Below are 16,018 nucleotides of genomic sequence, written 5' to 3' on the forward strand. Positions count from 1 at the left end.
AGATCATGATTTAATATCCTACATCTAAAAGGAGCTTAGAAAGAAACGACCCTGTTTCCCCGAAAATAAGACATCCCCTGAGAATAAGACGTAGTAAAGGTTTTGCCGAAGTGCTAAATATTAAGCATCCCCCGAAAGTAAGACGTAGCAAAGTTTTTGTTTGGAAGCATGCCCGTCGAACAGAACACCAGAGCATGCAGCTATGGAGCGGAAAAATAAGACATCCCCTGAAAATAAGACATAGCGCATCGTTGGGAGCAAAACTTAATGTAAGACACTGTCTTATTTTCGGAGAAACACAGTAAGAAATAAAAGCGGAGAAAGTAGTACTTGTTTCTCCACTTAAGGTTTTTAGGTTGACTCTAAAATGCTGACCAATTCTTCATTTTTTTCCTGAAGAACTTTTATGCTTTACCAGCATATGGCAAGAGTCAAGCGATTAATCACTGTTCAATTACTGCTTCATTATAATGCTAATACTATAAAGACATATGTTCCTTTTCACCTCTAATATTTTAGCTGGCCTGGGATGTGGTCATCCCCAACTCCCTCAAAATAATCTGTGGCTTCTCATTTTGTTATCCTAAGCAGGCAATCTCCACTTAAATTGGGGGATAACAGCTGGAGACAGATCAAGTGGGTGTAACTGGGATTGATAATTTCATCCTTCCCCTAATCTACTCTAAAGACTTGATGAATAAGGATGGCATTGTCCAAATTTTACTGAATGATCATATCCCAGAAACTAGTCACAGTGGCTAAATTTCTTACAGAAATCATCAAAGTCAGAAAGTAAATTGTGAAATATAATGTAATTGTCTTGTTCTTTGCCCTTTGTGTACAACTCTAACGTAACTTGATTTTATTCAGACCTTCGTCTATTGTGTACAATCTAAATGCCATTAAAGGAAAATAAGTAAGGCTCATTCCGCACACGCAAAATAAAGCACTTTCAAGCTGCTTTCACAACTGTTTTTGCCATTCCGCACAGCTTCAAAGAGCCCTGAAAGCAGCTTGAAAGTGCATTATTCTGCGTGTGCGGAATGAGCCTAAGTAAATGACTGGGATTGATGACCTACGTATACCAGTAGCAACCAGGTGAGAACTTTAAAATGAACAGTACAATTAACATCTGAGTTTTATTAATAATAAAATAATGAAAATATGGAATATATTTTAAGTAATGAGTATATGCACACAAAGCCTACAAGAGCTGACTAGGAGCAAAGTGGGGGTGGAGGACATTTGAAAGGGAACTGTGAGGCCTTCTTCTCTGCAGGTGTCCAGTTATCAGGCTCCCGCTGTCTGTGTCCTGGAAGCCAGGAAGAGAGGCTACTTATCAATGTTCCCAGCTCTCTTATGCTTTGTTCTAGGGCAGTGGTGGCGAGCCTTTGGCACTCCAGATGTTATGGACTACAATATCATCAGCCCCTGCCAGCATGGCCAATTGGCCATCCTGGCAGGGGATGATAAGAACTGTAGTCCATAACATCTGGAGTGCCAAAGGCTCGCCACCACGGTTCTAGGGACAGAGTGAACCATTTGGCTACAGGGAGGCAGGGTGCTTTGGGGGATATAGGCAAGTGTTTTGCATGGGATCTTCAGAATCGTCTTTGCTGATGTTTACCTTTTGCCTCGAAATAAAGACCTTAGAGCAAATCTACAGTTTCTATTATTTTCGGACCCAGGGTCTGACAAAAAAGGGAGGAAGCTGGATAGGGATGGTTGATAGTTACCAGCCTTGAAGGACATCCAGCGAAAGCAGTGCTGAAGAGGAAGATGACCAGAGTTTCCAGGTGCAAAAGGGAGAGCCCACATGCAACTGGGGTGAGCACATGGATCCAAACACACACCCACACACCAACTTTAAATGGCCAAAGGATACATATTTATATCCCAAAATGGGTCCTCAAGTAGTATAAGGTAAGCTGCCACAAACGCCAGAGACGAAGAACTGATTGCTTTTCTAGGGTTCCAGTAATGATAGAAGAGGCCTGATGAGTTGTCAGGACCTAAGAGAATGCCTGGACTATTCTCTTAATTACTGATTTATGGCTGGGATGGGTGAAGATAAAGTAAGTAATAATCCGCTCAGAGTGTTGATTAAATCATTTTAGGGTGACACAATGGGGATTAGCTAGCCCCAATTATCCAGCCAGGCACACTTTAGGGCCCCGAGAAAAGTTCAATAGCCAACCGCCTTCTTGCCCAAGTTTGACACACAAGAAAGATCCCAAAACTCTCTGAGAGGCATCCATTTTGTAAGGAGCAGTGTCTTGTTCTTCTGCCAGACTCTGACCCCCGTGCCCCCATGGAGGAGGGGTCCAACTGCTTACAACCTAATCCAATGTTTACAAGATACAGTGTTTACAACCTTCTGCTCTGTCATACAAAGAAAACGTGCAATTTCAAATCTTTTAATGATATGTGTTTTTGGAAGGGCAGTTTTTAATAGCTTTAAAATGTGATTTTATAAAAATTTTAGAAGCAATCGAAATGTTAAAAATTAATAGAAGTCCAAGTCTGGATGGCTATACAATTTTTTTATAAGGTTTTCAAAAAGGATTTGGTAGACCCTTTAATTTATTTAAGGAAATAGAGATCTCGGACTCAAACTAATATATTTTTAATCCCTAAAGAGGGAAAAAATAAAACAGCAATAGAAAATTATAGACCCATTTCTCTATTGAATACTGATTATAACATTTTTGTTTCTATTTTAATAAACAGATTTTTTAAAAAATTGGTAAATATAATCCACTTTGATCAAGTTGGATTCCTTCCCAATAGATTAAAAATAATTTAAAAATGATAGTAAATATATTGGAATTGATGGGACAGAAACCAGATAAACAATTAGTGTTGCATTTGATCTGTTGAAATGGAACTTTACTTTGGAAATCATCTGTAGGAGAGATTTGGGAGAAAGATTTCTTGGTTGGGTTAATCAAATATATAAAATACAAGCTAAATTATTAATAAATGGAGAACAAGATCTATATAAATAGGGGCACCAGGCAAGGCTGCCCCCTTTCTCCGCTTTTGTTTATTCTTTCTTTAGAAGTATTGTTAAACTTCATAAGAAATAATAATTATATTAGAGGAATTAAAATTAAAGAGGAAGATTATAAGGTTAGACCATATGCTGATGACGTGGTCATAATACTTCAAAATCCATCTGACTCCCTTTCACATCTTAAAAATTTATTAATTAATTTTGGAAGTGCATCAGGTTTAGAACTTAATAAAGATAAATCATGGTTTCTAGTAAAAAATATGGATAATAAAACTAAAAAACAAATCGCAGACGAAATGGGTTGGCAAATTGCTATAAAGGTAAAATATTTGGGAATATATTTATCTTCATCTAATTTAGCTTTATACAAAAATAATTAAGACAAATAGAAATAGAAATATGGATTATTAGAAAAATGGAAAAACTTAATCTTTCTCTGCTAGGAAAGATTGCAGCAATCAAAATGACTATACTTCCAAAAATTATTTTTGTTTCAATGCATCCCAATAGCAAAACAAGAAAGATCGTTTAAAAAATGGCAAACGATGATCAATAAATTTGTTTTGGGGGAAAAAATCTCCCAGGATAAAAATTAAATTGATGACTGAAAAGGTTGAAAGAGGAGGTTTAGCACTTCCTAATTTGAAATTGTATCATGAAGTGATAAGTTTAGTTTGATTAAAAGATTGGTTCTAGTTAAAAATCACAGATTATTTTAAAAATGTGATTTTATCAGGCATGTTTTAAATTGTTAGCTGCCTGTAAAAATAAGTTTTAAAGAAATTAATCACTCATTCTACTGATACACCTATTCTTTCATTCTAGATAAGTATCTTTTTCACCTCATATCTTTTTCTTGCACTATTTAAGCAGCAAAAAGTACAAAAAGAATGTAGTTTTCAGAGGTGAGCTTTCATAACAAATTCAATATTCCAGAGAAAAACTGCAATATGAAAGCAATCATGGCACCCATAACAGCTAATGTAACAGACACATGTACCACACACATGCAGAATAATGCACTTTCAATCCACTTTCAATGCACTTTGCAGTGGGATTTTACTGTGCGGACTAGCAAAATCCACATGCAAACAATTGTGAAAGTGGATTGAAAGTGCATTATTCTGCATGTGTGGAAGGGGCCAAAGTCACATTTCTTGAGGAACCAGGATTGACTGCAACTCATTGTCTTGTGAAAATTCAACAAACATGGGTTTGACTTGTACCATGTGTGAAACTGCTCAAATCAAGTATTCTTGAATATTGGGAGCACCAATCTTATTTATTTATTTATTATTTATTAATTAGGCTTTTATACCGCCACATCCCCGGAGGGCTCTTAACACGAGTTCAGCTTTACCCGAACAAAAATTTCACAAAATATCACTTCTCTCTCCATTTTTAAAAAAATTGCACATAGCTCTACATTAAATAGTTCTTAAAAATTACTTAAATTTCTTCCACAAAAGAAAATTATTTTTCAAGAAATTTCCAAGGAATTTTTCAATTTACAGCCCTGTTTCTCAGTGACCGCGGTGCGCTTAGCACTACGGCTGGCATCATTTGCTATCTTTTCTGCAGCATCTACCACTGCTAGAGCCAAACCACATTTAAATCAGACCTCTGCTAATCTCTTTGGCGGTAGAGACATTACAGAAAAAATAACAAATTATGCCCTGGCTGCACATGATGTTCTCCTTGATAAAACATCATTTCTTTGGAACCCAGCCTTTACATCTACTAAAGTTGTAAAACAAGTGAATGCTATAAACTGTTCCTTCATGACTGACAGCAGAACAACAATCCATTTTGTTCCTGTATGGTGACTGTTTATATGCCTTTATTTATGAATATAAAAAGAAGCAGAATAAAAATCAGACTGAACTATATCAACTACTCTTTCCCTGGAAAACTTGTTAATTCTAAAATGCTTATTTTGCAGTTGCCACTTTTATATAAAACCAAAGCCTGCACATATTAAACTAAAAAGATTGCTAAGTTTACCTTTTCCAGTTCTCTAGGTATTCGCAAGCACGTGTATACCCTCTCTCTTCGTTCTGTGTACTTTGCTTCATTATGTTCAAGGAAGTAACCCCTGGTTAGCTCTGCGTTGATGAACCTGAATAGCGAGAGATCTGCAAGAGAAGAGAAAGGTAAAACTGAATAAAACCATTCAACGTTTTCCAAGCAGATTCTCCAAATTTCCAAAAATATTTTTCACCCTTCCCCAAGATACATGACTATTACAGATTTCCAAGTGATCATAGTTTTATTTGGGTCTCACAGAAATAAACACATCCTGCAGGCTATTCTGAATCATTGAGCTCTAACAGGTGGCTTCATTCCACTGACAAAGCACTCACCTTCTCCTGCTCCTCTCAGCATATGCAGGGAAGAGGAAATCAACATTCCTCCAAACCCTCACATATACAATGGAATGGCACACAGACTTCCAGATAAGGATGTATGTCTTCTTCCTCAGTGTTTCAAAAATAAGCCCAATATTATATTTATGAATAATTGGTGACTTCCTGGCCCATACTCTTAAACTTATTTTAAAAACAAATAGGGGAGAGAAGGAATGCTTCTTGATGTCTGTAAAATGCTACTTCCGGCCAAAGTGTATGCATGATGCTAGAATAATACACTAGCACTCATGTTCCATAATTCATTTTCTGATACAGCAATATTAATTCAAGGAATGTATACTCTCCATCCAGTGGTGGGATTAAAATAATTTAACAACAGTCCCAGGAGTGGGAATTCAAATAATTTAACAACTGGTTGTTTACAAGCACCGTTTTAACAACCGGTTCTGCCGAAGCGGTGCGAACCTGCTGAATCCCACCACTGCCTCCATCCCCGGCCTAGTCACATTTCTGGTTTTCCAAACATCACCCCATCGCTTCATTCTCTCTCTAAATCCCTCCTCTCCCCCCACCATTAATGCTCAGTTAACTCTTACTACAAGCCACTTTTAACCTTCCCACCCCCTTGCTCAATTCCTGGGCAATTGTAGCAGCAGATCTTTGTATTTCTTCACCCTGTTTCCCCTTCGCATATCCCAGATTCAGGGACTCGGCAATCTAACTTGTAAAATCATCCAACTACCAGTTAATTGATATTTTTTACACAACCAATGTGTAGTTGTCACAGATAATCTACTGTTTGAGGGAGAAGCCCCCACATTCTCAAGATCTCTAGGAGCAAAAAGGCAGCAACCAGTGCTTTCTGAAAATAACTGACCTAGGCAAGGTCTAGCTAGATACAGAAACTTCTTGAATATTTTCTCTTACTTTCCAATTAGACATTATAATTTATTATTTATTTATTTATTTATTCTTACAGCTTCTATACCGCCCCGTCCCCGGAGGGCTCTGGGCGGTGTACAACAAAAAATATAAATAGACGAATTATAAAATCTTTAAAACAGCGATAACAATAGCAGTAAAAGTAATAATAGAGGCGTCCGACTAACCCCATTTTTAAAATTCTCCCCAAAAAAGGGGGAGGAGGGTGATAATGGAGATTCTTTGACAGCTTTTGAGACTTCTTATCTTGAAAAGATATGAGACCTCTGCCATTCAAAATAACATTCAGATAACTCAAGCAACTAAGTGTGTATGCAACCTAAGAGGTGACAACCAACAAGCCAGAGGATTTTGCTTATTGTCTCCTATAAATGCACAAAGCTGAGCTCCAACTACACAAGCTGGTTACCCAAAAAACTGTGAAGATGACCTCAAAGGTCAATAGATTGGGGCCCAGAGCAACCTTTGGCTTCAGAGCCAAGGTAGTTTTCAGTGTTAAAAGACTGACAGAAAGTTATACAGAAGCTTCTGAAATTCCCCAAGAGTTTATCTACATAAACTGCCCACTTAACGCACAATAGGGCATGCAAACTTAGATTAACCAGCGGTTAGATTTACACCCTAGATACATATTTAAGAGCCTCTGCCTGCAAAACAAAGGAGGAAGTTGAACTATGAAATAAGGTAAGCCACAGCAAAACTGCCAAGTCACAACTCGACAAGCTCAACTTCACAGTAAGTGGCACTAAGTCTATAACTGGCAACAGGACTCAAGCTAAATTGACCTGAGCTAAAATTGCTGTACTTGACTAAGTGTTCTATGATTAACGGGATGTGTAATAAGAAAGGACAGCTTCACTGTACCAAAAAGGTGGACGGGGAGATGGCAGCCATGTGCGGAATTTGTAGTCTCATCCAGCAAAGCGCTTGCTAAGAACTTCCGCCAACAAGGAATCGTTCAGAGTCAAGTTTTTCCAATAGGGAACGCACCCCTGGAGGTTTCCGACCTCAACAATATGTCTTGTCCCCATCCCCTTATTTACAGAATTTAGACAGCCAGCCGCTTAGAAGAGCTTTCACTTTAGCCAGCGCGGCAGATCTGCATTCAGCTGTATTGGAAGACAGATATAAGATAGTGGTGGCGAACCCTTGGCACTCCAGATGTTATGGACTACAATTCCCATCAGCCCCTGCCAGCATGGCCAATTGGCCATGCTGGCAGGGGCTGATGGGAATTGTAGTCCATAACATCTGGAGTGCCAAAGGTTCACCACCACGGATATAAGAGAATAGCACTCTCAGACAGAATTTGCTCTTGTGAGTCGGCAGAAATAGACACCACCGGACACATTCTTTTACCTGCCCTCATCTAAAAGATGTAAGGACAAAGCTGCTAGTTCCCTTACTTAATACATTTCAATATTATCCAGAAGGAAAATGTTTGGAAAAGCTGCTGGAGGATGAAAATCCTAATATATCAAAGTCTGTGGCTAAATTTAACGCCTGCGTTGTCAAAAGTAGCAGGCAAGTCAGTTGACGATCTTTTTATATGGTGTATTGGGAAACATGGGTTTTTTTAAAGGTAAAAACTTCAGCCCTTAGGGTGTTTAATGCCAAGGTATCTCAACAACTCCTTTTTGGGGTTCCCCTATGGATTGATGCCTGGCACATCTCTCTGGAGCTAATCCAATCCAGTTTTCTATACAAGTGTTTTGGGGTCCCTCACTGTGTACCATACGCAGTTCTTTGCCTAGAGGCAGGACAACATCTCCTGGAAACAAGGGCCTGGTGGCTCACCCTCAAATTCTGGGTCCAACTATATTTCTTCCATGACTTCCAGCCTTCTCTATCGTGCCCTTCCTGAACTTCAGCTGTCTGCCTGGTGAGCCCTCATCGAATCCAGAATTCTCTCCCTGGGTTTTACTTGGGACCAGCTCCATATGCTCTCCTCCAGTGAGATCCTCTATCGCATTATTGGTAAAGCTAGGACTCTCTGTTCTCCCCTTTACTTTGTTATCATACCTGGGAAATGTGGGACAGTTGATTACCTAAATGTACTGTTTGACCCCAAGCTGAGATGGGTGATCATCAGAGCAAAAACCAACACATTTATTCTTGTTCGATCCCTAGAGAGATTTATGACATCTTTACACCAGAGGCATGCCTGCGCACATTGCCCAACTTCTGTAGAGTCGTTAGAGCGTAATCTGTTCGCTTGCCCAAAATTTACAGAATGTAAACCTGGTTTTTTCCTGAAGGCTCCAACTTTGGCAGGTCCGTTCTCTACAAATTCCAAACTGAACTATCTCCTGAATAATCAGGACCCTAAGATTCTGGAAATGGTGGCAAATTTCCTGGTTAATACCCTGAACTAATTTTCTGGGCTTTCCTCCTTGTATTAATGATGTCTGTATATTCCTGATTTTTTTTTCCTTTTTACCAGTTGTATCATTCTGTTAAACCCTATCTGGTGCATACTATACATTTTTTTTCTCTGATGCCTGATAAAGGTCAGTTTGAGTTTTGAGGTAAAAACTTATCTGGTATATATTTAGTATTATATTATTACATCAGGCATGATGTAGCCTGATCTCCTCAGATCTCGGAAGCTATGTAGGGTCAGTACTTGGAAGGGAGTCCTCTGAGGAGAACTCTGCAGAGGAAGACAATGGCAAACCACCTCTGCTTTTCGCTGGCCTTGAGAACCCCTTGCTGGGGCCGCCCTAAGTCGGCTGCAATTTGAAGGCACTTTAAACAGACACAAATAAGAGTGTGGTTTGACTTAGCATTTTTCTTAAGACTTATATTTACCAAACAAAATTTTTAAATGTTAATTAGATGTCTTAGGAAAAAAAACACTTGAATGGAGTTATATGATTAGGAATAAATGTGGTTTAAATGTTATATTCAAACAAACAAACAAATATTTTAGAGTTTATGGGGCTGAGTTTTTCATGTTAGGTATTATTTATTGGTTGTTATTTACTCGCCCATCTTGTTATTGTATTTTATGTTGATGCTGTACACTGCCTAGAGCCCTCTGGGGATGGGGCGGTATACCAAATTGAATTTTTTTATTTTTATTTTTATTATTATTATTATATTATTATTATTATTATTATTATCATCATCTAAATTGCCTTTTTTATATGAATTGGCAAATTTAGTTTTAGTTGGACTTTTAAAGGATGGTTTTGTATGTGGTGGTCTCTGACTGTTAATAATAAAGTCATGTCATGCCACACCCCTGAATTATTCTTCACAGACTGAGGACTTCCAATTTTCAACTGAGGAATTTGGAAAACCAAAAAGGCCTGCCATTTTCCCAAGAGAATCTGACGACAGCCCTCAATGCGTCTTGTTATCCAGGATACTTGGCCAGGAACCAGGGATCGGGCCTTTGGCAAAGAGCTGCGGGGTCTCATGGTTTCACCTTGGCTTCAATAATCAGTCTAGCGGGAGCTTCAGTACAGCAACATGCCCACTTTGCAGAGTCCTGCCAAGGGAAGTAATTGGTCCCAAGGCAGGCAACCAATCCTTGCTGTGTGTAAATAATCCCAGGACTATTATCCTCTCTGGATACCCAACCCACACTTCCAGACCAGCTGTCTTTTGCATAAGTCCAGTATATCGTCTTTTCCATCATGGCAACTCCTCTGACACAACCTCCATCACTTGCCTATGCATGCTTCCACTCTTTCCCAACTTTGCCTTTTGATGGCTTCCTAGGTCAACAAATTGCCTTTGGCGTAATCTGTTTGTTTTCCAGATGAACCCTGGTGATAGACCTCAGGAAACCTAAGCCCTGCCTGCGCACTCTCTCTTTCTCTCATAGATTTCCAACCTCCCACCAAAGACTTGGGTCTGCATCTTACAATCAGTCACATCTGAAACAATAGGCTAGAGCCAACTATGACCCAGGTTATGAAGTTTCAAGGAAGTGCAGTTACGATGCTTCAAGAAAGTTCAGTAATGCTACAGCATGTAAACTTTTCTTTCCCAGGATCCCATGGGGGAGGGCCAAAAATGATAGCTACACTGTCTTGGAGTAACAGCGGGATAGAAATGTGCTGGACAAATTAAGAACCCTTCCTTTCCAAACCAGTAAAAAAAAAGGAAATTAAAAAAACTGCATCAAAGCACACACTTATGTTTACTAAAAATATAAGTCATGATTTTTCTTTGGCGAGGAAAACATGTCAAGCTCAAATCTAATTAGCCATTCTTCAGCTTTTTCAAGAAAAGTCTGTGCTGAAACAGTGTACAGACAGCTGTTAGCTCAACCCATCCCAGAATTAAATTATTAAACTTCCTTACTAGACAAAACCCGCAGCTGGGAAACAGGGACCTGAGTGTGTTGCATACAGACAAGAGATTGCTGCTGCACCAAAGTAACTTCTTGTTCACAAACTCCAAAAGCAAGTTTAAGAGACCTGTACTATTCTAGCAGCTAAAAAATCCCCTCCTTAATATGAAATAGTGAATCTGTCAGCCAGGAGCTTTTACACACACCCATTATTCAGAAAATGAACCGCAACAGAGACTGTAAGCAAAAATTTGATCCATCGCTACTGCAAAATCTCTTGCTGACTTAATGATATTATAGTGGCCAAACCGGCTACCTTTCAAATAAAATAACTTCCTGCCAATGCAACATCTACAGATTAAGTAAAAGCCTTAGGCACACTTTGCAAAGTTCGTTTTTTGTATTTGGGAAATCTCCCAGAGCACAAATTACAAACAAGCGGAATCAAGGAGAAGGCATGGACATAAACTGCAGCTTTTACGAACAAAATAGGCCAGTGCAAAGACTCTACGGAATATCTGGCAAGTAATAAACCATCAACTGTGTCAAGTAATAATCCATCAACTGACAATCTATGAGCGATCAATGGACCAGTGTCTCAAGTTCAATGACACACAAGACTGGAAACTTTTCAGGTGTGCCCGATTAGTGCTGGTGGGCAGGAAAGATGTTCCAAAGGTTCCTTCCTTTTCACTATCTCTTGCTTGTTCCCCACTGTGCATAAATTAGCAGTTTCAGTGCTTTTGATGGTTCCAGCCCTCCATTTCCCTGGAGCAGTCTCTCAACTGGACAAACATGACAACAGCTGTGGTGCAGATAAATGGCCAGTTTATTTCACATGTAATTTTAGTTGCTAGTATCACCTTTTAGGCACCCAAGGAAACAGGTGTCGGGGGGGGGGGGGGTTTCCAACTGGATTCGTGGCAATTTTAACAGGGAGCTGATGAAAATGATTGAGCCTTTGGATCTACTGTTTATATCTCCATAGATTCAACCACCACATATACTCATGTATAAGTCGAATTTTTCAGCACATTTTAATGCTGAAAAAGCTCCCCTCGACTTATATGCGGGTCATTACAATTTTTGTGTGTGTTTTTACTTTGCCAGCCAGCAGGGGCACAGTTTTTATGCTAGAGGCACCAAAATTTCAGGGTACCCTCAGAAGACTCTCCTGATGATACCAGCCAAGTTTGGTAAAGTTTGGTTCAGGGGGTCCAAGGTTATGGACCACCAAAGGCAGAGGTGGCCCCATTCCTCATTGTTTTCAATGGGAGTTATTAGTAGATGGGTTGGCTACCCTTTTGAGGTCCATAACTTTGGGACCCTCTGAAATCAAACTTCGCAAGTTAAGCCTGGCTGGTCTCATCAGGAGAGTATCTCCTTTATGATACCAGCCAGGTTTGGTGAAAGTTTGGGTCAGGGGATCCCAAAGTTATTGACCCCCCAAAGCTGGGATGCCCCATCCCCATTGTTTAAGCAATGGAAGCTAATAAAGTAGATTGCTTTCATTTCTGGTAATATCTCTCTTAAAATCTAAGTTGGGTTACATTTGGACATACAGATGATGATGAGGAATCCAGTTTTGAAGGATTTTAACTCTTGTGTTTTAGCTTGGTTGCTGGTTGAGCTAAGGTTTTTGTACTTTTAAAGTTATTGTTGATATCATATTGTTCTTGTTGACCCTCTTTTCCACTTACAGAGCCAGTTTACTGTTTTTCTTTGAAATAAATATTCAAAAACATTTAACCTACTGATGCCTCAATTGATGCTGCATTTCCCACCCTCGACTTATACGTGAGTCGACTTATACACGAGTATATATGGTAGTATATATTAGCATATGTTAATACATTTTAAGCACCTTGCTTTACTTTTCCTGAAAAATAGAACTATTTTCACTTGAAATCCTTCATTGACTTTCCTGAAAATAACTTACATTTGTCAAGGTCTTTCACTTTAGGAGAAGGGACAAATGCGTTATCTCACAAGATTAGACAAATGGAGACACTTCACTCTTCTTTTACCTACACTTTAGAAAACCAAGTACCACAGGCACCAATCCACACCATTTTTTAAACAGTAATGAGCTTATAAGGGCTCATATGCCTAAGACTATCTTTAAGTGAAATCACAAAGTTTGTGGCATATTAAAGTCTGGCAAAATGTATCCTGGCATATGCTTTTCTGAGCTGTTACTAACTGCATCAGATGCATGAAATGAATGTCTGGCAGGGATTTATACACAAACAGAAGATGGGAAAAGTGGGTTAGTACAAAGAAATCAGAATCTTACCTGCGAATCTTACCTTCTGAGCATAGGAGGACATCTTTCTGGGTAATTCCCACCATTCATCTGGGAGGCAGGAACTAGAACTTTCTGGATCCTATGTTCTGTTGGACAGTAAACTCCAGTTCTGGTACTCTAAAAGCGCATAGTTCTGGTACTCTAAAAGCGCATAGTAGCGCACTTATAACTCTGCAAACAAGAAAAAAACAGAACAAATAGTTCCATGAGGACAGGTAGATAACATCAAGAGAAAGGTTGCCTGTCTTATCTCCGATGACAAGGGGAAGGCAAGATGTCCTCTGATGCTCAGAAGAGAAGGTAAGAATTAATGGTTGTTCTCCTTCTGAGTTTAGAGGACATCTTTCTGAGACCTTCCAGAGCCATTCGAAGTGGTTCCAGAGGGGTCATTGGAAGAGTCTTTCAGAATGTGTTGCAGTACACATCTGCCAAAGACCACACCAAATGCAATCAACTTATCAATCTTGTAGTGTCAAAAATTGCCACTGAAGATCAAATAGCCACTTTACATATTTCTTTCAACGAAGCATTTTTTGCTTAGGGCCACATTTGTGATCACACTGCATATAGTGTGATTCTACCAGGAGGTGTAATATTTCTAGCACAGGGGTCTGCAACCTGTGGCTCTCCAGATGTTCAAGGACTACAATTCCCATCAGCCCCTGCCAGTATGGCCAATTGGCCATGCTGGCAGGGCCTGATGGGAATTGTAGTCCATGAACATCTGGAGAGCCACAGGTTGATGATCCCGGTTCTAGCAGGACTGGCCTCCAGAATACAATCTCAGAGATCAAGGTTTTTCTACCCTTGTTTGGTGGCGAGTCCGACACAAATAAAGCATCCATTTTCCTAAATGGTGGGGTCCTGATTAGGTAAATTTTCAAGGTCCAGCGCACATCCGATTATGCTACAGAACCTCTCTAGGGCGTTTGGGATTAAGACAATAGGTCTGTAGACAGATTTCTTGATGTTGATGAAGCTTAGAAGAGACTTTGGGACAGAATGACAGATTGGTATGAAAGACCACCTTGTCCCGGTGTAGAATGTACAAGTTTGGATCCACTGAAAAGGCACCAATTCCAATACCCATTGAGCTGAGGGGATCACAATCAGAAACACTGTCTTCAACTGAAGCATTTTAAATGGAATATTTTGGATGGGTTCAAATGGTGTATTAAGAACTGTGCTCATCTACCACATTGGGAACAATAGGCCTGGCAGACATTCCTTAGAGGAAATGAGTCAAATGTGGATGCCCTGATAACGGTAAACACGCAACTGGTGGAATAATGGAGGCCATGGCCACAACTGGTATTTTTAGCATTGAGGTCTTAAGACCTTGGTCTATTTGGTCCTGAAAACATTGAAAGGATGGATGGAAGAGTTGGTGCCATGTGGTTGATTCCCTTGCGCCTACACCAGTGTATAAAGACTTGTAGATCCTAATGGTAGACTTCTTCCTAGCTACTAGGATCATCTCTGTGATTTGTGGGCTGAGACCCAGGTTTGTTTCTTGTTGCTATTCAATTTCCAGGTGGCTTATTGCAAGTTGTCCAGCTCAGGATGGTAAAAGGGATCCTGTTGGAGCAGCCCCCACCTGCATGGCAATTTGAAAGGAGGGACGATGGACATCTGTTGAATTGTGGAAAACCAGGACCTCCTGGGCCAAAAGGAAGTCACTAGGATCACCGCTGCTTTTTGTGCCTTGATTTTTCTGAGGAGTGTTGGTATGGCTGGAATCGGAGGGAAGGCATATAGGAGACCCCTGGACCAATCAGATGTCAGAACATCTACTGCCTCGACCTGGGGACATAAACATCTAGTGAGAAATCTGGCGGGTTGATGGTTCTGGAAAGATGCGAAGAGGCCCACCTCTGGAATTCCCAGCCAATGTGTTATTTCCAAGAACATTTCTCTTTGGAGTGATAGTCCTTCCTTGGACAAGTGCTCTCTGCTGAGACAGTCTGCTTCTTGGTTCATCTCCCCCTTGATATGCTCTCCCTTCAGGAATAGAAAATGTTTTCCTGGACTCTTGATTTTGGCTGTCTCCTGATGAAGTACCCCCGATCTGGACCCACCATGTTTGTTGAAGTAGGTCTTGGTGGCCACACTGTCCATCCAAATAAGGACATGATGACCTGCTATTCGGTCCTGGAAGGGCTAAGAACACCATCCTGAGTTCCAGTTGATTTACTTGAAGCCTGGTCTCCTGAGAAGTCCATCTGCCCTGCTTGGGAGCTCCCTCCAGAATCGCTCCTCTGCCAGTTCACGTCTGTGGTAAACTGTTTGCAGAAAGACAGTTAGAATTCCTTTCCTTGGTTGATGTTCCTTGTCTTCAGTCTCCAGAATACGTCGTGTTTTACACAAGCTGACGCTATCAATGACATCTCTACCTTGTGTGCAAACTGATACTGATAGGGGCACAAGAACTGTTGCAGGGGTTTGGAGTGGAATTGCCCCAACTGGATAGTGTCCAGGTTTAAGATTAGCAATCCCATCAGGCTGGATAGGAAGTTGAGGGAGGACAAACAACTGGCAATCACTAGCTGCACCATGCCCTGATCTTTCTGGCCTTCGGGTCTGTGATGTCCCCCCTTGATTGTGCCAGATTATAGGATGGAGATCAATTTAAGAGATCGTCAAGATAAGGATGTATATAAACACTCAGCTCCCACAGAATCACAACCAAGTTGACTAGTAGTTTTGAGAAAACTCAGGGGGCGGTGCAGAGGCTGAATGGCTTCACCTGGTATTGGTAATGCTGATCGCTGATGCAGAACCTCAGGAACTTCCTGTTATTGGGGAGGGTGGTCACATGAAATACACCTTTGTAAGACTGATAGAGGTGAGAAACTCTGGAGGCTGCAGGGAGTCGGCAACCAATCACAGGGTCTCCATCCAAAAATGCCTCACATGGAGGAACCGATTCAGGAACTTCAAATCCAGGATCATGCACCAGTCTCCAATTCTTTTGGGGACTGTGAAGAAAAAGGAATAGACCCCACTTTGCCTGCTCGTGGACTGGAACCTCCTCTATGAATATGAGGTGATAAATGGCAGTGAGAGTTCTCATCTTC

At 40.3% G+C, this 16,018-nt stretch overlaps 1 protein-coding gene across 2 annotated transcripts in view; it reads right to left on the reverse strand.

Moving 5' to 3' along the window:
* TAPT1 (transmembrane anterior posterior transformation 1) overlaps positions 1-16,018 on the reverse strand; it is an 82,416-nt gene that overhangs the window by 52,939 nt on the left and 13,459 nt on the right. For both annotated transcript variants that reach the window (XM_048509388.1, XM_048509389.1), the window contains exon 2: positions 5,021-5,151. In XM_048509388.1, the coding sequence (XP_048365345.1) occupies positions 5,021-5,151 (131 nt within the window). The remainder of the gene's footprint in view (positions 1-5,020; positions 5,152-16,018) is intronic.

The sequence above is a fragment of the Sphaerodactylus townsendi genome, linkage group LG10, assembly GCF_021028975.2.
Source record: "Sphaerodactylus townsendi isolate TG3544 linkage group LG10, MPM_Stown_v2.3, whole genome shotgun sequence".
NCBI classification, from domain to species: Eukaryota; Metazoa; Chordata; class Lepidosauria; order Squamata; family Sphaerodactylidae; genus Sphaerodactylus; species Sphaerodactylus townsendi.